The following is a 25803-nucleotide window of genomic DNA, read 5'->3' as shown; positions in this document are numbered from 1 at the left end:
TAAATCTACATCAAAACATGAGCATAAGTATTGCAGTCAAAGCATGCTTTTTGGCCAGCATCTGGAGCAGACATATGTGCCATCCCACTTTTTTCCTTCTCAACAACTGCACCCTCTGTGCACAGGCTGGAGTGCAGAGCAAGGCCATGGTCCCACTGACCCCTTCTCACTCTGATTGAGATATATTGCTCAGTACAGAAAGATCAACTTGGCATTCAGATGATCTATGCAGATTTTCATACCCAGCCATAGAATTCACATAGGAAAAGATGTTATTCTGCTTTCTGGCTTCATTACTCACTTTTTCAAATAGGAGAGAAGGACACTGGGAAGGTAGGAATATAGAAAATCACCTCTTCCAAGGTCACAGGCATTCACAGGTGCATTGTGAAACAGCAGATCTTAAATTCTCAGGTCTCTGAGCCCACAGTGCTAATGGAACTTTATACAGCATAACGGTGAGAAGCTCCTAGCAGCTCTCAACTCTAACAGGCTTAAAATCATTCCACTTGTGGCTGTAGCCAAGGAAACACATGGAGACACTTCTCAGCCAGTCCTTACCTCCCCATTGATGATGGCAGACTCCTGGCTCCTCTCTGAAGCAGCATGGACAGCAGGGAGGGCCACGGGTTTGATGGCGATGAGCTGCACCGAGCCCGAGGAGGTGTCAAAGGGGTCCATGGCAGACTTGGCGACATTATCAAAGAGAATCCCTCCTTCCTCTTCATCACTCACGGCCACTAGAGCACATCAAACTCACTCAGCACAAAGACACGGACATTTCTGCTGCCTGCTCAAGGGGAAATTCAGCAAGCACACATTTTGGATTAATGATGTGCTCAGTGCGCTCGAGGTGCAGGCCTGGGAGATCTTTACACCAGGGAAAAACATCCCATTAGATCACAGGAAACACTATATAGTCAAAGGATTGTCTGTCCCTTCCCCAAAGAAGGTTCCAATCCGTGCTAATAAGATGGAAAAAAGGAGAAGAACGAAATGGTATGAAATGACAGGAAAGTTAAAGTAGATGTTTTCCTAGGTTTCACATGGAACCACACACACACACAGGTGGCCATGTGCAAAGGCATCAGTAGCTACACCGGATCAAACCCCAGAGTGCAGCTCTTTTTCTGCCTTTTGCTGCAAAAGCAAGGGCATACTCAAAATTTCCTAAAATAAGTGGGTTTCTTTTTCAAAATGCATTAATGCTAAAAATGCCATTTATTAAAATAAAAACATTTTCTGCTGTGTGTTAAAAATGCTTAAGAAACTGATGGTATCTAATCTTATGTTAATTTTTTGCTTTGCAAGCACTACCTCTGGTCTCTGTGAAGTTAAACTGTTACAATTGCTTAAGAACCAGAAAAAATCTTTAAAATTAAATGGCATGGCAAAGTATCTTTAGTTTTAGATTTCTACATAGATTAGTAATTCTCACACATGCAATTGAGTCCTTTTTCCTTCAAATTTTCTTTGCAAACCTGCATCCCTTTGTCAGCTGTTGAATCTGCAAAATCTTACCTACATTTTGAAATGAAAGAATGACACTAAAGCACAAGCACAAATTCTGCAAAGAGATCCTTGCAAACATTTTTGAATAATTATGCTATTAGAAGGAAGAATGCTTGCTCTAACTCCTAGCTGACAGGAGCAGAGATCCTCTGCTAAAGAACAAAGTGGTCTGCTCTAAATTTATTTCCTCTGAAAATAAACTCTGGTTTAATATTTAATCCCTGCACAAATTACAATGGACTTGTATAAACTCAGCAGTTTAGACAGCCAATGATTTAGGTAAGAAAATATTTGACAGCAGTAACATAAACTATGAAGCCACTGAGGAAGCTCATTATCTCTGTCTGTGCTCAGTGTGACTGGAGCTGGCACCACTTGAGCTTTTGAGCAATAGATGGGTTAAATCACTGTGTCATTAAACACTGTCCCTGCAGCTCCACAGAACTGCCCAAACACCACAGAAGCTTCAGTGGGGCTTGAATGGCCCTGATCCAGGGACCACCAGATCACCACAGCAGCAGGACCAGAGAATGAGGGGATCCTCACCTGGCACTGACCACACGTGAGCAGGGAGGCAATCATGCTACAGTGAGTATAAAGGTGAAGTATTGATGCTCTTCTCTGGTGGGATTTTGAAACCCAGTAGCCACAGAGACCTCAGCAACCTGCAGATGCATGGAGTGTCCCCTCAGACCTTGTTTCAGGAGCAGAAACCAAGAGTTTTTCTCAATGAAAGATAATTCCTCTAGGACTCATTAAAAGAAAGAAAAACTAAGGGTGAAAAGAATCAGAAACCACAGATGACAGCTAATTTTGATGGGGAGCACTAACACCACAGAGCACTCTCAGTATCAGCTCACTCAAAGGTGAGCACAACTCCTGCACCTACTGCAGTGCTACCAGCATGGAAATGAGAGCCAAATGGGACTAGAAACTGGAATTTAATTCCACCTTACCTTAGCATCTGTTCATTTATAATGTAAAAGTAGTTTTTTTTTCCCACTGTCCCTTTTTCACTGGCAGGTGATAGAGCCTGTGCTCTGCAGCCCCTGGCACACTGCTATAATTTGCATTGGCAGGGAACTGCAGCAAGCACTCAGAAGTTCATCCTTTGCTCCCTATCCATCTCCTCCCAAGAGAATTTACAGCAACCATTTATGACATGACTGAACCATAACAACCTCCAAATTTTGACAATCAAATCAAAGCAAGTTCAGAGAAATGTTGGAGAAGTCCTGGAGTGTTTGTTTCTGCTGTGTATCCCTGCCCTGGGCCAGTCCACCCAGCCCAGCATCTCGGCTGGGTGAGCAACTGGCCAGCATGGGAAACTTCAGAAAACTGCCCACACATTCTTTATAGTCACTCACAATAATCACCCTTGCTTATTATAGTTGGCAACGTGGTTTAAAAGTGATGTTTTAAATTTCTGTTTCCAAGCAGATGCATTCCAGCACTATTGAGCACTACTGGGGAGTTCTACTCTTGCCTGCACTGTGTGAGCACAGAGTGATACTCAGAAGCTCAGCGGCAGAAAAGGGCAAACCCAAGCTTAATCACTACTTAACAGCAATTTCCCACCTCTGAAATATCTCCTGCTAGATATCTCATGCTACATGATCCACTGAGATCGCATTACTCCTCCTAACCTTTCTGTGGCCGCAGCACACGAAGATCTATCCAGAGCAATCACCTTGTCTTTCCTCCCCTCTCCCCCATCAAAATAGGCTGGAATGAAGAAAAAAAAGACTGAAATACTTGCACCTAAAAAAAAAAAAAAAAACCACAAAAAACTTTAATTTGTCTATGAATCAAGTAATCTTCCAACCAAACACCTGAAACAAAGATTTCTGCTGTCCTGCTCAGAATCAACCATTTGAAAGATTTTGGAAGCCCTCAGAAAAAGAGAATCAATAGAGAAAAAGACATAAAGCCAAGACTTGGGAAACACCTGCAAGCAGGTGGGCATGCTCTGCCTTTTCTTACATCACTCAATTAAGTATTTTTGAAAGTTTATTTTAGATGAAAGGAAGGCAAACATTGTAACCATACCTACAGAATATTCCTGCAGTTTGACAAAGAGCAAGCATTGCCACATATCTAAAAAAGTTCCTTAGGAAAAAGCCCAGGTATCAGTATTTCAAACAGAAATCTGACTCCTGAATATGATTTAATAATGGGGAAATAATTTTCATTATATAGAAAATCTCTATATAAAAAAAAAAAAGAAATAGACTTTTTCTATATCATCCAAGTCATTCCATCAGCCAGATGACTCTCTCCACAAAGATACAAACAGAAGCTTTGAGCAATAAAAAAACCATCTGTTTCTGAAGGATTTCATAGGCCTATAAGTAAAATACAATTTTCCCAACATTATTATCTGAACCTATCCAGGACAGAAGTAGCTCTCTGTAAGGTATTGCAGTGTAAAACTCACTTGTGTACACACACACCCTTCCAGAATTACACCAGCTCTGAGACAGTGCAATGCTAAACCTCTCACAAACAGCACAAATATTGTATTTCCAGAAGCAGACAGCTTCCTGACTAATGGGAGCAGCTCATTATTCCTTCTGGACAGTATTTCCTCGGGTGTGAAGTCTGCTAAATGCTTGGTGATGGGCCTGCGGTGTTGCAGTCCTGGCTTTGCCTGGCATCCTGAAGCAGCAGCCAGCTGAGCAGGTCATTTGAGATCTCCACAGTGGTATTTTCAGATTTCCAATGAAACTGTGTACACAGGGTGAATATTTGTCCCTTAGCTGCTTGTTTGGTTCCCTTTCTGTGGAGGTTTCCTGTCCTTATCAGCAGGAACAGGAATCTCTCTCTGTGGTTATTTCTTCTCCAGCCACATCTGCCTCATCTTTCCAAATACCAAAGCCTTTCAAAAAGAGACCACACATTTCATAATGTTTCCAGTGAATCCAGCAGCCCCTTTTCTTACCTGACACTTCTGTAATAAGTAGGTACATTCACTAATTAAAATAAAATTATTTAACTGACAAAGATGTTGAACACACAAAGACAGGGAAGACATGAGGGCCTACAACAGAAGATTCTTTGAGGAAATGGTGCCCTAGGAGTTTTAAAAACTTTGCAAAAATAGTTTTCTGTTTGCACAATAAAACTGTATATTTGTCTTCTTCAGTGCTGACATATTAGTGAAAAATCCCAGCCAGCCAGACTGCCACTGGTCTGATGGCATGAACATCTACATGCTCTTTACACTGCTGCTTGGAAGAAAATTCCTGTCAGACTCCATTAGTGGCAGAGCCAAAGTCATCCAGAGGGGAAGGCAAATGTGAATGAAGAAATATTTAACTGTGTGGCCACCTGCAGATCCCAAATCCCTCGGAGATCTGCTGCAACAGGCACCTTAGCAACACAGCATGCAGTATTTTCTTGCCATGAGAATAGCAACCATAAAGAGTAAAAAAAAAAAAAAAAAAAAAAAAAGAAATTATATTGAGTAAGTCTGAAGAAAATAATCACCAGCAGGATGCTAGCAAGGTCACAGCGCTCTCACTATTTAAAGCAAATAAACAACAAAAACAAGGGCAATGGAAGAAATGGAAACAGTAATGGGAAGAATTAGTCTGTGTCACACAAGCTGAAATCTTGGGAGAAAAGGGAATCAATGTGTAAAGCTTCTGTAGAGTTCAACAGCAACTGGTGCCAATGCACAGGATTTCAGCTGAACAGGTGGATTTTGTTTATTCTTTGGGATTTTTACCCCCCTTCTGGTTAAATGTAGCAAATTACTCCAAAAAGCCTACAAGTTTGCTGAAGGTGAAGGTGAAGAATCAGATGAAATCCCCAATTAACAACCTTTTGGGGGCAAATGAAAGTAATGCTTCAGGATGATGAAAAGAGTAGGCTTCTTTCTCTACACCATAAATTCTTCCCAGCACTCTGATTTCTCAGCCTTTCAAAGACACAGGCATCATGTCCAAATCTGCACAGTTGTCAGGGCTCCTCTCTGACTGGATCTTACCCCCAGAGATCTGTCCCAGTTGGCTGTGACCCTCTGGAAGCAGCCCTTTCCATTCCGACTTGTACTTCACCCAGCACAAAAAGGCAGAGGAAGGGTGCTGGATGTTTGCTGGGATCCACCAGCTCCCCCAGCTAACACTATGTCCAAGCTGCTACAAGACAACGTTGCTGTTGCCATATTTCACTTTATTTTGAGTCCCCATAGACAACTGCTCAGAAATTCAGAAAAACCGGCTCTGATGCTGAGCTGCCACATCAGACAGAGTGAAAACTAGTGGCCCACGCTTCTGTAGAATAAAGAAGGCAATGTCTCATAGCCTGGCTGAGTTACATTCAAAAATCCCTTTGATTTTAGCTATACCAATAATACAGACAAGATTTTTCCCCTGCTCTTTGCTCCTGTAGACAGCTCTTGCCTGGACAAAAGAAATTATAGTCTTCAAGACTGGTATTTTAAAAAGGAGTGAGGCCCTTGACTGAATGACTTCTGAAAAGTTACTTCTGTTTTCAAAGATGTTGTACAAATGATTGGAAAATGAGAAAATGGTCCAGCTGGAGAAGGTTTTTTATACAAAGAAGTTTGACTCTCGTGGAATGCTGCTTGTAAATCACCACTTGTGGTGATGAGGTTTAAGTATAAACCTGAGCTCAACTACACAACTTCTTAACACAAAAGCTGGGGAGTCATATGCTTCATTGAGAATTGATAGCAAATCACACCTTTTTCTCTAAAAAAAGAAACAAGCACTCAGACTCTCCCAAAGATGTTAATGGGAAGGTTGCAAGATCAAGCACTTAAAAGGTTGAAAAACAAACTACATCAATTTAATTGGCTTCATTTAGCGAGGAGCTGCTGAAAGGAAGGGCTGCACTGTGGGCTGCTTTAGTTCTCTAGGTCTGAGTGGGTTCAGCCATTTGCTTCTCCCTGAATAATGTTTGGCCTGATAAATGATGGGTAGAACTGCTAATATCCTGGTCTTCTCTTCCACATTTTCTCACAACCCCATCTCAGAAACTACCAGTACCTCTGTTGGCTGATTTATCCATATTACAGTCCTCTAACATACATAACTGGGTACTTTTTAAAAAATGTTTGGGTTTTTTTAAGTGCCTAAAGTAAATGAATGTAGAACTCATCAACTTTAGAAAGAAAACTTCCTATTAATATAAGTTACTAATAAGTGTTATTAAAGAAAAACATGCCATTATCTTACAAAATCTTATCAGCGTTTGATTCAAGGAGATATTTTGTGTTTTCAGTAGAAATAATGCTCAGCTGAAGAGTTCTCCTGATCCTCCAAAGCATCAAGTCCTGAAGCCAAGCCTGTCAGTCTGTGCTGGTTTCACATTGTTCATGCACAGCCCTGACACACTCCATGTGGAGTCACTTTTGATACAAGCCATACAGAATTTAAATACTGAGGTAACATCCATTGCTGTCATTCCTCCCTGTAACTAAATGTCAGCAAGAAATAGAATCTAAAATTGGTCTGTTACTATGGCAACTAATGAGCCATTCTGACTTGGAGTCCCCAGATCCAACATGTGACCATCAAGGGATTCATTCCAGTTTGAAGATGCTGCTTCTCAGAGAAGAAAATCTGCTGCTGCTTTTGCCAACTTGCCTGCAAGAGCCACCAGCCAGGCTGGGCAGCTGGAGCAGGCTCAGGAAAACAACTGGGAGAAAAGCAGCTTCCTTCTGGAACTGGAAGGAAGAACAGATACCACCTTCTGTGGATGCTGAACACTCTGGGTAAAGGTAAAACCCTGCAGGAAAGCACAAACTGTCAGAGGTGACAACGGTGCTTATAATCACAGCACAGGGGAACAAAGTGCAGGCTCTATGATGAGAAGTAATGGCTGCCTTGAAGTTTTGGATTTTAATTTCAATTTCCATAGGCATTTGGGATCACACAACTCCAACTCAATGCCATTAATTCTGACAAGGGGAGGCCATTTCATCTGCCATGACCATGTCCTCCTGCTCAGAAGCTGTTCTGAAAGGGTTGCTTGAGGAAACTCTCCTAAACATACATTAAAAGATATGCCTACAGCTAAAAAGTTCCCCTCTCTGTACCAGGGAGCAAGGTACTTATTCCCTTTCATATCTCTGCCAGATGACCAGGTGACCCTTTTTAGTGCCACAGCAGCTGAGTGAAGAGAGTTCTACCAGAAGGAGATGAAGTCTCTGCCAAGAGGGCTCTGCAGATGAGGTGTCCCATGCACAGGTTCCTCCTAAATTATCATGAAATTAAGATTTAAAATGAAAGGTCACTATTTCCTTCCATTACATTCAGAGGTTTATTTAGGTAGCATGTGTATGTTCTAGAAATGCACTACAGCCCAGATCAGAAGAAGGATGTTAGGTGTTAGTCAATTCTGAAAAAAAAAAAAGAAAACTGGGTTCTTAATAATTTTCTTTGAAGATGTAAAACCTAACGAAAGACAAAATACCTTCACTAAAATATTTTGTCTACCCATGTAAACAGCACTTAGCATTGGTTTGAATATTGGCTTTCCTAGGTGGGTAAGAAAAAAAACATCATAAATTACAGCTTTTAACTGTGGAAAACACAAATGTTGTTGTCTTGTAAAATGAGCTACATTTCATATAATGACAAAATAATTAACTCTTTGAAACTTAGAACCTGATAGCCAGTTTTATATTCATAAGGAAAACATAGCTATGGGAACACAGCTATAACTCAGGAAAAATAAGCAAAGAGAAGAAAAGCAAGGAAGAAATGTGATTGGGTACTTTTCTCATCCATCACGGATCATCACTGATCCATCTGGAGTCACAAGGTCACCCCTATCAACTAAGGTCTTGTAAGAAACATCCAGTGTGATATCCCAGGTGCATCAGGAAAAGCTGACAGTGTTAATGACAAACAGGTGTGCCAAGGATGCGAGGAAAGACAAAGCACTGGATGCTTCACACTTTCGCAAATTAATTTATATCTAATTAATTCATCCTCATCAGATCTCAGCCAGCTTAGCAGCAGCAGAGAAAATTAACATCTTAGGGAACTACAAAACAAAAAAAAAAGCTTTAAACCCTACAAGGAAGCAGCATGTCTTCTTAGTTTACTGGTATTCCAAGAAAAAAGGGGGAAAAACAAAAAACCAAGAAAACCTGCGAAGGCCCACACCCAGAGCAAACACCAAGATGTTTCATGGGATCTGATGAAACAGTTAAAGCAATAAAGGGGAAGGAGGAAACCCAACAAATGAGCCACACACAAAATTCCCAGGGGCTGCTGAGGGTACAAGAAGTTGGTTTAGTTGGTGCCTGCGTGGGTGAGGCAATGGGAGTGACCACAACGAACCCTTCTCACCGTTCCGTTTCCTGCCCTCCTCTTTGGCCGCTTTCTGCGGTGCCATCACTTTCTGCAGGGAGCTCCGGCCGGAGCTGGGCTTTCCCGAGCCATTGCTGAGGATGGAGCCGGCCTGGCTCGGGGAGCGGCTGCAAGTAACCACAGCAACAAGGCAGGACGTGAGTTCTTCCTCCTCAACCTCGTCTCAAGGTTATTTCATTCGCGCGGTTTGCATCACTGAGTTTTCAAGTCTGATTTGGTACCAAAAGGAGACAGGATAGAAAGAGCACGCTGCATCGCGGTAAAGGTAGGAGCAGAGAGATGGGAGGTCAACACGACTTTCCCAATTAGTTCAGGGCTGATGGGCATCTCAGTGGCTTGGAATGCAACTGCTCCTCAAACATAAGCCCCACAATGACAAAAGTGCCACCACCGAGGACAAAAAAGTCCCGTTGTCAATTCAGGGTCATTAACCCAGAGAAAATAAAGTAGACCTTTGTTTTAGGATGCATGGCTAAATCGATTCCTTTATTATTCAGCCTGCATTAACAGCAGCCACAATGCAAGATACGCTCACTCACTTTGCACATATGCACACACAACACGGTAAGAAATTTCTCCTTTTGGCACATACCCTGGCTGAACCAGCACCCTCACTGGCTGAAACCCCTAAAATAAGAAAATGCTTGTTTCAATCAGCCATTGCACATCCTTGTCCTGCAACTGGTCCCTGTGCAGGGTGAGCAGGGAGGGCAGGGCAGGACTGCTGTGCATTCAGTCCCGGTGAGCAGCAGGGACAGAAACAAGCAGCATGCTCTGGGCTGTGCTGGGAACGAGCTCCTACCACAGCTCCTCTGCTTTTCAGGATGGACAAGTTACTCAAATCCTAATGCACAAGTTGGCAAAAGCAGGCCACAGTAGATAATGGTACATTTGGTGCTAGTTTACATCCAGACACAGTCACTTTTTTTATTTTTTTACACGTGAAACTGCCACAAAGGGAATGAAACTCTCCACAGGACTTGTGCAGTTATTCACAAATCTATCTGCAATCTACCACTGAGTTGTCATGGGCAGTGACAGGGTGATGTAAAGAGATTACATTAGAGAAAACAAATGGGCCTAGGCACAGAGGCTTCCATTTACAGAGAAAAAGAATCAAATCAGATTCTATTGCTGTCACAATGGTTTTATAACCAGAAAATGGTACTAAAACAAAACAACTGTCAAAACCATCCTGTAAATCATTGCCAATACTGTATCATCAGCTTGAAACATTCATTTACCTCCAGGTCTGGCCACCCTGCCTGGTGTAAGTAGAAAGTATTTACTGTGGTCAGAACAGCAATGGACAAATGTGAGAAAAGCAATTCTTGGGGATTCCCTTTTGAAGATAGCCAGAGTAGAAATATGTATAATTTGAGACAAGCTCTTCCCAGCTACAGGGCTCCAGGAGAACTCAGCATGCAACCCCACTCAGTCCAGCCTGAGGGTTTCCTTGTGAAATTCTATTGAAAATAAGTATTCTTGAGAAGCAGAATTCCTCCCTATAAACCTGTCTGTCACTGCTAAATGGATAATCCCAGCCCAGCAAAAAAGATCCTTCCAGGGACAGACCAACATCAGAAGAAAATCTGCTCGACTTGGGAACACAGAAAAGAAGTGAGCATGGATAGCTTGCACAACCATTTCTGTGGTGACACTAATCCAAGTATTTATCCTTTTTAAGTGGCCATCATATTATTAACGGAGAAGTTTCTTTCAGTGGTGATAGCAAAGATACTCTGATCAATTATCAGCCACTTCATGGCTGTCTGGTTTGAACTGACCTTTCTAGGCTGTAAAGTACCCTGAATGAAAGAGCAAATAGATAAGGGGCAAGAAATATTTCTTCATCTTCAGCAACCATTAAATTCCATTCCCAGACACAGCTCCTGGAAATTGAAAATACTGAAATTCCCCATGTTCTTACTTACTCAAGTAATCACCGTGAAGGAGGGAAAACTAACTCTTAGTTATTTGCTTAGAAGGGCACCAAGGTTCAGCACATTTTATAATGGGAATAACTTTCCTAGATCAAGTTTGCTTATCAGCATTTGTTTAAAATGGTGCAGATCAAGTGGGGGATTTCTGCACTCACTCCAAGGACTGAGTGAAGTGTTTAATCACTTTGGTTAGAGGATTAATTAACAGGGCTGGTTTACATTCTTTATGTGTATTTACACATGGCTTTGGAGAGGCTTCAAAACATTTTAAAGAACAATTCCTGCAAAGACTTGACCTGCCCAGCACCAGCAACCGCTGCAGGTGTCACTGTCATCTTCCAGTTGTCATTTCTTCAAAGGATGGAAGACTTTGAAAAGGACAGGTTGACCAGGCTGTAGGACCTTAACCCTCTCATTTCAATCATTTGTAGCCTGAAGAACACCTGCCTGGCATTAAATGGCAGAATAACACTTTACATCCAGTTGCAGCTGGCTTGCTCTTCTCTGCTGGTATGCCCTGCAGACAACTCTTCCCACATTCCAGGACTTACTGCACAGCCAAAGGAGCATGACAAACCAGGCACCAGCTCAGGACCCTTCTGTCAGTTCTTCTGCAGGGAAAACCTCAGCTGATGACCAGTGGGGATGTCTACCCTTCCCTGCTGTCCTCCAGCCCCACACCATGCTGGCTGACACCTTCCCCTTCCAGCATGTTCCTGTCACAGCGTGTGGCAACACTGTGCTGAGTATTCCAAGCTTTCCCATTATTGCAAAGGGGGAAATATTGGACAAGATGAAGTGACTCAGCTTGAAACCAAGAAAGGCTTGGTTTTCTCTAGAATTTCTCTGTATTAATCAGCTGCTTTTCTTGTATGTTATCAAATCCGTTCAAGAGGACAGGCCCATGCAATGCCTGTGAGCTACACAACAGCTACTTCTTTTCAGGCTGTTTACCTAACAGGTTTGTTTTCCTCTCTTCCCTTCAGTATCCATCCTCAGCTCCACTCTCATTCAATTCCAAGCAGAGGGGGCCAAGGAAAAACTAGCCTCAAAGCATGCAAAACAGCTGGGATAAAGGAATAATCTGCTCTCCTTGCCTGCAAGGACCAAGACAAGGAATATTCAGCTATTCTGTTGATGGTTGAGGGCAGACATGAGGTAAAACTTCCTAACAAGAAAGGCAGGAGAGAACAGATTGCTGGAGGAGGTTGTGATCATCCCACCAGTGGAAGACTTTAAAATAAGGTAGATAAAGTTGAGATAGGGGGGTGTTTGACCCTGCAGCAGAGAGGAGAAGCCATATAGCTTCCTGAGGATCTTGAATCCATGATCCTACATGCCTAGAGACTTCATATGAAGAGAGTGCAAACCTGGGACTCTTTACCCTAGACATTATCTGGTCTATTCTTACACTTCTGAAGTTTTGTCCTGCAGTAAATGCTTTGATCTAGAGATCTTCCATAATTTAGTGGGTGTTTAGGGTTTCCTCTTCTGCTATTGAAGGCATTGGGTCCAATTCTGGAGTGGCAGCAGCTGCCAGTGGAGTGACAGCAATTTACAGTGGCTGAAGACCTGTTTTTTGGTTCCTTGAGAAATTACCAGTGCTCATGCTACAGCTCCCATGTTTCATTTGGGCTCATCTCTTGTGCAGCACCAACACATGCATAAAAAGCCACTTCACCTCCTTCACTTGGTTTTGTCTCCTATTTTGCAGCAGCCTCACACACCCAGCACCAGCATTATGCCAAGGATACATCACGGAGAGGAGCCACCTGCCACACACAGAGCCCGGTGCCAAACCTTAAAGCAACCAGCAGCACATATCTATTAAACCCTCTGAGCTCAACTACACAACTTCTTTACCCAAAAGTTGGGGAGTCATATGCTTCACTGAGAATTGATAGCAAATCACACCTTTTTCTCTAAAAAAAGAAACAAGCACTCACACTCTCCCAAAGATGTTAATGGGAAGGTTGCAAGATCAAGCACTTAAAAGGTTGAAAAACAACCTACATCAATTTAATCGGCTTCATTTAGCGAGGAGCTGCTGAAAGGAAGGGTTGCACTGTGGGCTGCTTTAGTTCTCTAGGTCTGAGTGGGTTCAGCCATTTGCTTCTCCCTGAATGATGTTTGGCCTGATAAATGATGGGTAGAATTGCTAATATCCTGTTCTTCTCTTCCACATTTTCTCACAACCCATCTCAGAAACTACCAGTACCCATGTTGGCTGATTCATCCGTATTACAGTCCTCTAACATTTACAGTCCTCTAACATACATAACTGGGCACTTTCTCTGTGGAAAGGCACCAGCTGCCAGCCCATACCTTTTCCTGGTTTCGTTGGATTTGGCAGTTTTGATGGTGCTCCCATCCTGGGTAGTTTCTCTCTCCTGGGAGGCAGGAGCATCTCTGACTGGAAGTGGAAGGATGACAGTCTCCTGAGTCACAGGTAAAACCTCATCCTCTGCTCCCTGCTGGCCCAAGTGTTGCTTGGCATAGTCAAAGCCTTGTACTGGCTGCAAAAAAAAAAAAAAAAAAAAAAAAAAACCAGGAGAAATAACAGAAATTTCCAGGGTGTATTAGATTTGATATAAATTTTCAAATTCAATGTAAAATTTTTCATTGCTCCTTAACTTTTTTAATTACATAAGTGACAGGTAAAAATGAATAGATTACAATGTGAATGCCCAACAGGAAACCAATTTTCTGATGAGATCTCCATTCCACACATTTTAAACATGGTTAGTTAGTATAAAATTGATCTTGGTTAACCTTTCTTACCCTGCTGTAACACCCCCAGAAATTACTTTGACAGACAGTGGGGAAAACAAGGATGTGGAAGAAAAACTTAGGAGTAAACAAAAATAAAACCCTACAGAAAACCTTCTTTGACAAAACCCTTGTGTTTCCAGAGAGGGTGGGAGTAATTTATCCCCAGTCAAGCCAAAGTAAAAAAGGCACACATCAGAAAGTTTTGTGGGCAACATTTTCCAGAAAATAATCTTTTTCAGATCAGTGAAATTAGATTTCCCTGGCTTGGCAGTTGCCTACTGGGAAGGATATTACTGACTTCACTTGTTTCTCTTGGGAAGTGGCATTTCACCAGAGCCTTGAAGCAAGGCAGTTCTTGCCCAGCAGAATTAACACATGCCTTCTGGGCAAAGCAGACAAGGAAAGGTGGATTCTCTCAATGGAAAAGTTAAATATTTAGACAAAACTGCATTTTCAATTGAAGAAAAAAATAAGGGAAAAAAAAACCCAACCAAAACCAACCTGCACCAGGAAAAAAAAAAAAAAAGAAAAATAAATCACTCAAAGAAATTCCTGGCCACCTCTGGAAAATGTGTTCTTGCTACACTAAGTAAAACTAACTTACAAAAATGGGAAGGTTGCTCCTCCTGAAGTAAAAAGACTATTGACAAAATGCTAAGAAAGGACCACAAAACACTTCAAAGTTGAGAAAGAGGTGATTTTAAACTTCACACATATTTGGAATTAGTTCATGACTGATTAGTCCTGATTCCTGGTATGTCATCATTGAATATTTTAGTTTCAAAAGAAAATCAGCACAAGAAAAAAAAAATTGCTGTTGGAACAGAAAAAGGACAAGCTCTGTAAAGCATTTTCTCTTGTTGTGTCCCTTACTAAATCTGAGCTGCAGATCTAAATTCTGATAGATTTGCCAGGTGATCTCAGTCTGAAAAGAATGGGGCTGTTGTTCACTTTTTAAAACATAAAAAATGTTTTTTCTTTGTGTGGACCTGCATGGCATTCCCAAACTCCTGCTCAGACTGAGGCTAATGGTTCCTAATGTGTTTTCATACTTCAGCATTCCTCTGATAAGAAGCTTCAGTGCATTAAGGAGCAGGCTAATGCTGATAAGGGAGAGCAGACAACTCCACAAATCACCCCCATGGAATTTGCAATATATCAGAGAAATGCTAATTCACCCCTCCATGGCAAGCAGGGTATCACAAAACAGCAACCAAATAGCTACAGAAGCAGCAAATGAAGAAAGGGAAGCAGAAGCTGTGTGAAGGACAGTTAGGAAGAAATACTGCACAACATCCTACACAGTAATAATGTTAATTAAAATATTAGTTTTCAACCTCATTATAAATATTGTCAGTTAAGACACTCCTAGATATTCTGAGAAAAGGTAACAAGAAATAAGAGGTGATTAAATCAGTTCTGTCTCCCTCCATGCCTTTTAAAGAGTCAAATTTAAGTTTCAACTTCATGTCTTATTTTAAAAACAAACAAACAAACCAAAAAAAAAAAAACCCTCTTCAAACAAAAAACAAACCAAACCAGAAGCTGCAGGACATGAGAATTACTAAAGAATTCTGCAGTGTCCCAGCTCAGATCTACCACAGGAAGAAAATGAAGGATTGTTTTAATCAGAGTTCTACTTACCACCATGTCCAGTAACAAACTGCAATAAAAGGAGAGCTGAGAAAGTCATCCTCATCAGCAGACATATTGCATTAAATAAAATTTGTTCTTGGATCCCTGCTCTGTAAAAGCCCACAGGAGCAGATGGTTCTGCCACCCCTGGAGGGAACTGGCAAGGCTAAATCACGATCAGGCACAGCTGAAGCACTGCAAATGTAGATGTCCAATACATCCAAAATACTGACAAAGACTGAAGGACTGAGATTCTAATATTGCCTTTGAAATATTAAATGGATAGAGAGAGACCACGAGATTACACTGCCTGGCAAAGGGCAGATGGAAACAGTTGTTTCTGGGACTCTTTTTCCTTGTAATGATTGTGAAAAAGACACTAATGATATTTTTTTAAAAGTCAAAAAAGGAAGGGGAGGGGAGGGGAGGGGAGGGGAGGGGAGGGGAGGGGAGGGGAGGGGAGGGGAGGGGAGGGAAGGGAAGGGAAGGGAAGGGAAGGGAAGGGAAGGGAAGGGAAGGGAAGGGAAGGGAAGGGAAGGGAAGGGAAGGGAAGGGAAGGGAAGGGAAGGGAAGGGAAGGGAAGGGAAGGGAAGGGAAGGGAAGGGAAGGGAAGGGAAGGGAAGGAAAGGAAAGGAAAGGAAAGGAAAGGAAAGGAAAGGAAAGGAAAGGAAAGGAAAGGAAAGGAAAGGAAAGGAAAGGAAAGGAAAGGAAAGGAAAGGAAAGGAAAGGAAAGGAAAGGAAAGGAAAGGAAAGGAAAGGAAAGGAAAGGAAAGGAAAGGAAAGGAAAGGAAAGGAAAGGAAAGGAAAGGAAAGGATCAGCCCCTCCCCTCTACTGGTATACCCAGGTATACTATCACTGACTTTTTTTTCTCTGTGCCCTTTATCAAACTGATAAGGCTTGTTTTCCCATGGCCTGCAGCACCTGCTTTTGCCTGTGAGTCTTATACTACAGATCTTATCTCGTTTTACCTGCAAACTTATTCTTTCATGATCTAAAAAAAAAAAAAAAAAAAACAACCAAACAAAAAAACCCAAAAAAAAAACAGGTGAGGGGACAAATGAGATTCTAGACTTCTAGACTTTAAAAAGCATGCTGTGAGTTAGAAAGCAAGGGAGGCAAAAGTTAACATTAATCCAAAACCTCAAAGCAAAAACAGTTACTTAAAATAAAAACAGCATCGAAATAAAAACATTAAAATAAAATAATAAAATCCCATCGGATTTTCACGAATTTGAATTTATACTTCTTTCATCTTGCAGCTAGAGAGAAAATTGAGAAAAAAATTATCTTTTTCAATTTTCGTTTCCCCTGCCACTGCATCCAGATGTCCCTGACTGCTGAGGCAATTCAGACAGAACAGCACCACAATTCCCAAGAGAGCTCCTCCGAACTACGCTGCGTACGAGAGGTCATTCTGCAAACTTCCTTTATTCACCCTGCAGTCTGCCACAAGGCAGAAGTCACGCCTTAATTGGCAGGCTCAGGCAGCATCCCCGCTGCTGTGCTCCATCCCCTATCGCCTCCCGCTGGTGTTTCACGGTCGATGTGCCATTGCCCTGCAGGAACGGGGATGTGGCAGCCTCCCTCCCGCAGGACTGCAGCACCTGCAGCCCTGCCCTGCCCTGGCAGCCCCTCTGGAGCCGGGCTGGCGGAGCCAAGCAGCGCACCTGAGATCCCGGCACGCAGGCATCATCCCAGCGCATCCTCCTTCCTCCCGCGCAGCCTGCCGCGTGTGGGTACCACAAAACTGCCCCGGTGATGCCACAGCCAATCTCGGATGCACAGAGGCAAAACCCAAAAAACGGCTGCTAAAACTACAAATCACTCCACCGTGACTCCGCTTCGAGCAGAGTCAGCGTTAATCAGCAATCTTGGGCACTTTCCTCAGCCGTGGAACACAGCTGACTCATTTTAAATGTGACGTGGATATGTGCTCATTTGTACTCCCAAACTGTATGAAATATGGCAATAACAGTTCATGCAATTACCACTAGCCTTAACACTGGAATTAAAAATCAAACTAAAACTCTTCTTTTCAAAATTACCTTCTTTCATTATCTTCACAAGATATGTTTCTTAGCCTTATTTTAATTAAAGATGCTGAAATCAGGAATGACCAAACCAGTCCATTCTCAGTCCCACTGCAGGATATATCTTCCACAGTCCACATACCAGCATAAACTCTAAACTAGAGCAGGCAGAACATTTCTGATGGAGCCATCATTGTGAAACTAGATTGAAAACAATTTACCTTTCATGTAGAAATGCACCACTTCTCAGATAATGAATTAAATTAAATTAAATTTTATGGAGTCTCAAAATAAACCAGAAAGGGGGAATGCACTCTGGAAGGGGACCTTCTGCACTCCAGCTACAACAAGAGCAAACCTGCAGGAGAAGATCCTGAAAGGACTCTGGTGTGGGTGCTGGGAGCTCAGCACCAACTGTTTTATTGCAGCAATTGCAGATCCAGCTCCCATCTGATGCATTGAAGGCTGATGCAAATGTAACCTGACCGAACAGGCTTTAACCTGAGTGTGTACTTTACAGCCCAATTACATCTGGCTTCTCAGGAACAGTAAAAATCCAATTCTGTCTTTCTTTTTGGAATGAAAACAATGGATTAAAATACAAAAATACTTTCAAGTTTCTCCTGTGCTATAATTTCAACCAGCAGTAGGATGTTTTGGTTTTTTGGGTTTTTTTTGGTTTTTTTTTTACATAGCAACTTTCTTCTGCTGGTAAGCATCCCATATTGATGGGCAGTTCAAAACAATGTACAAGAATTATCTTTTTTTTTTCCTTTAGCTGGGACCAATATTACACTTAAAAATAATCAAATGGTGCATAGCATTGGCAACAGCCCCTAATAAAGCATAATTTGCATTTCAGGGGCTTCAATGGGGTATAAAATAGCACTGCAATGATATTAATTCCTGTCTGTGTTTGTGATATTGTGTGTTGTACTTTTGTAGATCTAGTCTTAACACTGGATGGATAACAGTGGATAAATAGATGAGCACACTGGAACCAAAATGGAAATGTCTTTTCTACATCATTTTTGATACAAATGTCTGGTTTCCTACTGGCACCAGCTGCACCCATCTGCAACAAACCTAAGATAAGTAGAAATGAGCTGTCAAATGCCTCATGCCTTCCTTCAACTCTTTTTCCAATCTACATTTTTCAGCAGAAGCAACAGAGCTGAAATCTCAATAATCCTGCTGTCTGTAGCATTAAGAAACCAAAGAAAAAATTCATCATCTCAACCCCACACCAGTGGAGAAGAATAAAGCCATCTAAAAGGGCAAAGGAACAGTCTGACTCACACACAGGCCCCATATAGGCTAAAAAACTCCTATCTTTGGGTGGACCTCATCAAGAGCCATTGAATAGCAGCATTGAGAGGGCAGGCTTTTTCACTATGGAGATAAAACAGTATTCTGTGACATTTTTCTGTCAGAGGGTCAAACTGGAACTGCATTTGATTTGGAAAAAAAAAATATGGATTAATATCTTTAAGAAAAATATAATTGCTTGAACTCAACCAGAAATATACACAAATAAATTAGAAAATCCAAAACACCTAAAAAAAAAATAGTAGGAGAAAAAAGATTCAAAGAATGTCTATTCTGGATTAGCAGTTTGGGAGGAGAACTTTGGTGAGGCCAAGGTCTGAATTGCTACCAAACTTCAGACATTCCCACCTCCAACAGGCAGGAATAGCTCAGGCCATGGGTTTTGAGGTCCTACAGGAGATGTACTGATCCAAGCTGTGAGTAACAACCCTTTCCATTCCAAATATCCTTCAACTGCATCTAGCATTTACCCAAGAGTCACAGCCTCAGATGGAAAATGGACTTTTGGCTCTGGAGCTAGGTCACTGACCTTGGCTCTCTGAGGCAGGTTCATCATGGTGTCTGGTTTGAAGTCGTTCTTGTTCTTCCTGCACAGCACCGCGGTGATGATGATGATGATGACGGTGACCACTGCAATAGGAGCCAGCACAGCTGCAATGATCCACAGGTTGTTTGGGGGGTTCTTCACCACAGCTGCAGAAAAAGGCAAACCAGCATTGGTAAGCTTCACTGGGCAAGGTTCCTGCTGCTTCCAGCCTTCAATTGCCTCCATGCAGAAATTGGTATGAAAGCACTGTAGTTAATCTAGCTTTCTATACAGGGGGATACCTTTTGTATTACATTACTTGGGGGAAAAAAGGGAAAAATCAGCAACACTGGAATCCACCAGTCCCTGGACTCTCTTCTCTTAGTTTTATATTACCTGGTTATATGCAAAAGCAGACATCCACTCCAAAGACAAGATAGATACCATCTAAGATATCACTCCAGCGGTTCATTCACACAATAAACAAACAAATAAAAGGTGCAAGTAATGCATTCTTAACTATTTTTTAAACACAAACCCAGCTTAGACCAAAGTAACATAGCATGTATTTAAAAGAACACACATGGAGTCTATACATGGTGTCAAAGACTGACTGGCTCCACAGGAGCAAACTGGCAGAGCTTTTAAAAAAACAATGAAACTAGCTCAAATAGTTACTATCAATATCAACAGGGCAGTAAGAAGATGCTTCTCCTGTGCTATAGAAATAATTTATCATAGTTAAGTGTAGTTAAGGTCAAAAAGAATTTATTCTGAAGGAGTAGAAATAATGAGGTTGCAAAGAGCTACTTGCAGATATATTAATGATGGCACCAGGAAAAGGGTACATTTCAGAAACACAGCAATGCAAAAACATCTTGGGACTCCATTTCATCAGAATAATCTCTCTGAGTATGAACCTTCAACTTGTTCACACGTACAAGATCCTCCTGTGACACATTCCCAGTCCTCTCATTTAATTTCATTTCTTTTTGGGAAAAACAGACAACCTCTTTATAATGCTGAACTTTGCTGTAGTGAAATAATTAGTGGACTTCCCCATGCTACCCCTGTTTATTTTGCTGTGGCACTGGTTGCTGGTGTGGCAGGCAATTGTGAGAACACCAGCACAAAGCAGTCGTGCCCATTTCCTGGGGGACCGGCGCCTTCAAATGTCATTGAGCTTATGAGCTGTCAGAGGCACTCAGCATCTCTCAGGATCAGACTTTGAATGCAAACCAGCTTGTTCTGCAGCAGGCATTGGGAACTTTACAGTTCTCCAGCTGAAAGCCTGGCTGGAGCCTGAGCCTGCTTTCTTTGCAGATTTGCAGCTTTCTGCAAAGCCGGTGAAGTTTGTTGGGTGACAGAGGAACAGCACCTTTAGGCCCAGAGCTTCAGCACAAGACTGCAAAAAGGCCAGGCTGGAGACTTTCAAGGTTCACTTTTCAACAGACTCACAGAATTCTTAATTATTGACTTTGACATTTAGTTTGGGGATGAAAGGGCTGTGGGGAAGGAAATGGAATTTGAATTTTAACAAATAACAGAAACTATAATTATAGACTGCTGCTGTGGAAGCAGCAAACAATGGTTGAAAAATTATATTTATTCCTTCTAAGGGATGCAGAGGAAATTATGACCTTATGGCTAATAGGATAGACATTTAGGAGTCCTAATTTACATCTTTAATTCAGTTACCAGACTCCAGTGTGACCTAAAGTCAACCCATGGTTTGTTCAACTCAGTAAGACTTCAGTGGAATTTGAAACAAGTCTTTCATTCTGTTGTAACTCAGTCTCTGGCTCATAACACAGGAACATCCATTTTTTTGTGTTATTATTCCTCTGTCTCATCTAACCCAGCTATGAGCTCCCAAGGGTATGTGTCTTTTCTTACAGTGTTTTGGGGCAGAATTTTTCATTCTGCTAGAACAGAAATAATAATGAGCAAAAATGAAATCTACACAAAGTATTTTCTGTGACAATAAAGACTACGAATAACCGTGTCCAAAAGGAAAAAAATTGTGGTTTTTCCATAATAAAGTATAAAGATGGAATTACTTCCTACATTTCAAATACTCTACCTTCAGAATCTCAGGTACCTCAGGTCACAATTTCAGTTCTTGTCTATTCTATTTTTACAGTGTTCTATGCATACCTGGCTGGTATGAAAATCTACAGATGAATAAGGCTGCTTTATCAGACCATGGAAATACAAAGTTAGATGATGAGCAGTAGATTCCATAATTGCCTAAATATCCATATAAATATAAATCACATCACTGCACAAAGAGCTAGGAAACTGCTACATCTTCTTTAGGAAAAACACATTAAAGAAATACTCTCATGGAAAACAAAAATACTTGGAATTTAAATGCTGGAATTTATGGAATGGAGATCCTTGTGATTAGCTCAATTAAAGTCAGTAGCAGATCATGATCAAATCAAGGATCAGATACAGTAAATGGTGCATTCTCTGGAAATTGTATCATATTTCAGTCTTCTTACTCAGTCCTATGTTTATGGATGATATATGAGTTACTTATTACAGTGGTCTCTTCTTTTCCTGTCACCATTTCACGTAATTATTTCAGCACCACCACTCCTCCAGGCAGATATAATTGCACCAAGGACTCCCATTTTATTTGCTGTTTCACCAGTGAGGAGATCCAGTGCAGAAGTCCACTACATAATTTTGATTCCTTCTAAAGAAACTCTTTGGCAAAGTGGAGAAATCCAGTTAGCAAAAGGCATGGATTTGTAAACTGCATGAAACATAATTATACATTATGTTAACTGTAGGAAAAAACACTCCTAGCTTCACAACAGGTTTATGACAATGGGCAAGTATATAGGAATATCTAAAAAACACTTAAAGAAACCTATGTTCACAATCACTCAGTAACCAATGAAGGTCCTGAAAGAGAAATTTGAAAACACTTTACTTTTCAAGAATGGAGTATTTTGGCCACGTTATTCTGAATGATACTATCATATCTTGAATCTGAAAACTGCCAATATGCACAATTAGCTCTTTTCAACCTCACTTTTCTGATTTGTGTTTGAACTATATCTTTAACAGCCATGCCGTTTTCTTGGTGAAAATTCTTATTAAAAAATAATAATCCCTTAGAGATAGCAAGAATCTACACTATTTTGACCAAGTTAAAAATAAGGGACATCTTAACAGCCACATTTTACTTTCTTTGGCCAAGTTATATGAATGGCAACTTTGTCCCAGTCATCATCAGCCTGTGGTGTCATGGTTTTATCAGCATCAGAATTAATTCTGACTTTCCATAGTGTTCAGTTCATGGAATAAAACAATGATTAAGTATGGAATATTTGAAAGGACTCTTACGATCAGCTTGAACTTGGATGACATAGCCCAGGGTCAAGGCCATCCTCTGGGAGTCAACTGTACTCAAAATTTTGGCAGCTGCAGTGCCCAACAAAGGCTTCCCGTTGTATAAAGTGTAGTATGTCAGTTCAGCTGGCTCCTTGGGTCCTGGAATACGTTGAATTTTTACCATCTTTAAGGAAAATAAAATAAATAAATAAATAAACAAGGAGAGAAAGAGAAATAAACTGTGTTTGTGTTATACCACTGCAAAATTTGCCAGGAGCTATTTGGAGGCAGTGTCCACAGGGACCTCCTTCAAGACCTCCTACAAGTATAAGGTCCATGCAAATATTCTCATAGGATCAGAGCTTCTCCTCTTCAGAGTCCAGGCTTTAAATCAGTCAGTCAGAGAAATGACTAAGACTTTTCTTGAAAATAATTTAAACATAATCCTGAAGTAACACCCTATACTAAAAGCATGTAGTAAAGAGGAAAGGATCATGTTTTTGGACATTACAGTCCTCTGTAAAGGGGGAATTCTTATAATCTGTTCTAATACTGAAAACTGTAGTGGCATATTGCAGTTGAGAAACAGCCTCACATTTCCCTTCTACACTCTTTTTTTTTTTTTTTTTTTTTTTGTCCCAGGTTGATAACAAAGGAATCATGCTTTTCCTATTTTATTCTGCAGAACACTGGCAGAATTTTTCCTTTCCTGAGAGTGGAGAAAGTGTCAAACATTTCTAATGATGAGAAGAGAAAGGAGTTTTGTGATTCTTCTCCATTATGTTATGGACTAAACGTTTACAAAGGTTCAGACTTTTGGCAAGTAAAATGTGTTCCTTCTTTTCAATTCTTTCAGTGGAACAATACAAAGAATTGCGTGGGCAAATGGGAAATGCAATTACTTGGGTTTATACCTTACAACAAACAAATCTTGAAAAACAATTTAATTAATTTTCTTTTAAATAAATAATTTTTGAAGACTGAAGAAAAAATCTTTTAATTGCCCATAGCATCATTTGGCTTAATTGGTGAGAAAACAAAATATGATCAGCTCAAAATACTGAATGAAAAATGCTGTAAATAAGAGAAAGATGATTAATAAATTACTCAGGTCTCAAGTCTCTACTTCATAACATGATCTGGGGCCACATGATTTGATGACTAACCCTATATAAATAAAAGCTGCTTCTTATATTTTTTTTCCAACAAAAAGAGAAAAAATAATTTCTAGCTTTGAGTTACCTAGGAAACTTTTATCAAGAAGAAAAAACTTGGAACTCTTCATTATGCTGAGTACGCTAAAATATGTACTTTGTACCAATCCTCATAGCAACCAGAGAGAAAATATTTATGAACACTGATTAACTAATGATGATTTCTGGAGGATGACAGGCGTGCCAACATGGCTGGCTGCAGAAAAAGGCACACTCAGCGGTGCCAGGCATTCCACCCTCGCTGCTTTGATACCCATGAGAAATACAGGAAATTCCAGCCTAGAAATTTAGCTAGACATGTCTTTTACAGGAACTGAAGCAGGACACATGCAAGCAAAGCATTATTTGAACACACTGAGCACCTGCACAGTGTAGCTGCCCACGGTGGTGGCACGTCGGAACCGCCGTCCCTGCTGGTGGGACATCATGAACAGCGGGGCCAAGCGCTGCTCCATCAGCCTGGCAAAGCTCTGGTTGTTCAGCCCCAGCAAAGCAATATCAACCCCCTGGATGACTGTGGGAACAGAGAAAAAACACAGATCAGCACTTCATGCACTGACAGGTTGAGTATCACGTGGTCTGTGGGACAGTTTGGGACAGGGAGGTGCGGACTAGCCTAGAAATTAAAGACCTGGACACTGTTATCCCCTCTTAGTAATTCCCTGTGGGGATATAACATACTTCTGTTTTAGTCCCTATACTGCTCATCTCAGATAATATCAATGATGCTTCACAGAGTAAAAATCTCAAAACACCATTTCTAGACCTTCAGCTTACTAAAATGGCTCAGAGGAGCATCTACTCTATAATCTTCAATGTAAAACTTAGGTTGAAACCTATTTGAGAGCTGCTGGGTTTATGCTTGCTGCTAGATGCTCCTATTAACCAGTTTCTGTCCTGAGGATTTGAACTCTGAAGTTTGGATTTTGTACAGTCTCAAACAAAATACCCTGTTTGAGAGCACTGAAACCTGAATAAACATTTCTGAAGTATAAATGAAGGCATCTGAAGTATAAATCAATGCAAGATTTAAAAGACACTGGATTCTAAAGTTCAAGAAAAGTGATATGACATGCTGATTCAATTCATACATATGTATGGTTTTTTCAGTATTATTTCAAAAAAGCCTTCTGGGACCACCAGGATCTTTTTGAAAATAGAGTTTTCATTGTAATGTCAATAATAATCCATCATAGCAAGTGCACAGAGGCAAAAAATGGAGTATCAGGTTCACAGGGTCCATACTGGGAGGAGCTGCACCACTCCCTTCAGAGGATCATCATCTCTGCGTAACCTTATGTTTTATTTCAAATTTATGAAAAGATGGAACTAGTACCAAGTCTATTTCATGTCAGAGCCCTTTGCTCTTGCTCTCCTGAGCATTAAAGAATTCCAGGTACAGACACATGAACTAGAAAGGCTTTGGTATCACTCAAAGATGTCTGAGGGAAAGGGTCTCTTTCTTGCCCAGTTATCATTTGTGAAGTCAAAACGATTGTGCATGAGAATGTGACACCTGTGAAACGACTTGATAAAAGAAGTGTTTTGAAGCCTAAGAGCTTCAAGTGAAAGATGCAAAAATCCCTGTGCCCAGATAATCAGCAAATCATAAAGTTCCTTGGTGTGACAACTTCACCTTTGTTCCTGGGTTATGTCTACGTGTCTCTTTTGATTTCAGATTTAAATCCATGTCCCAGGGTATAAATAAATAAATAAATAAATAAATAAAAGGTCTATTTGTGCCTCAAAACTCTCAGAAGATAATGCTGCTCTCAGAATTGTTTCAGCCAAAGTGCTATAAATTCTGAGGTGGGTGTTGGTTGCTGGAGATGTCACTGTTCCAGGTGATCTATCACTTATGCCACAGAGTGACTGTAAGTGCATTTGCCCAGATGAAAGCAGGTTCAGTGAGTGGCCATTTATTTCTGTGTAAAATTACTGCACTGCTGTGTTCATATAAATGAGCACTAAAAATTATTACCTGGAGTGCCTGGAGGAGGGAAGGACATTAGAAAGTACCTGTTATCACCCAGTAGTCTCTAGTTGATTCCGAGACATCAAGGTTTGGGTACTCCAAAGCTTTAAAAATAGAAGATTAAATTATGTCATAATATTCCAACATCCTACACATTATGCATCCCAAA

At 41.0% G+C, this 25803-nt stretch overlaps 1 protein-coding gene across 2 annotated transcripts in view; it reads right to left on the bottom strand.

Moving 5' to 3' along the window:
* KIAA1549L (KIAA1549 like) overlaps window positions 1-25803 on the bottom strand; it is a 130430-nt gene that overhangs the window by 30839 nt on the left and 73788 nt on the right. For both annotated transcript variants that reach the window (XM_032748514.3, XM_041716417.2), the window contains exons 8-14: window positions 25679-25738; window positions 24022-24173; window positions 22458-22629; window positions 19101-19264; window positions 13130-13320; window positions 8841-8968; window positions 562-740 (exon numbers count right to left, since the gene is read on the bottom strand). In XM_032748514.3, the coding sequence (XP_032604405.3) occupies window positions 562-740; window positions 8841-8968; window positions 13130-13320; window positions 19101-19264; window positions 22458-22629; window positions 24022-24173; window positions 25679-25738 (1046 nt within the window). The remainder of the gene's footprint in view (window positions 1-561; window positions 741-8840; window positions 8969-13129; window positions 13321-19100; window positions 19265-22457; window positions 22630-24021; window positions 24174-25678; window positions 25739-25803) is intronic.

Source organism: Taeniopygia guttata, chromosome 5 (genome assembly GCF_048771995.1).
Source record: "Taeniopygia guttata chromosome 5, bTaeGut7.mat, whole genome shotgun sequence".
NCBI lineage: Eukaryota > Metazoa > Chordata > Aves > Passeriformes > Estrildidae > Taeniopygia > Taeniopygia guttata.
This window is presented reverse-complemented; position numbering and strand designations above follow the sequence as displayed.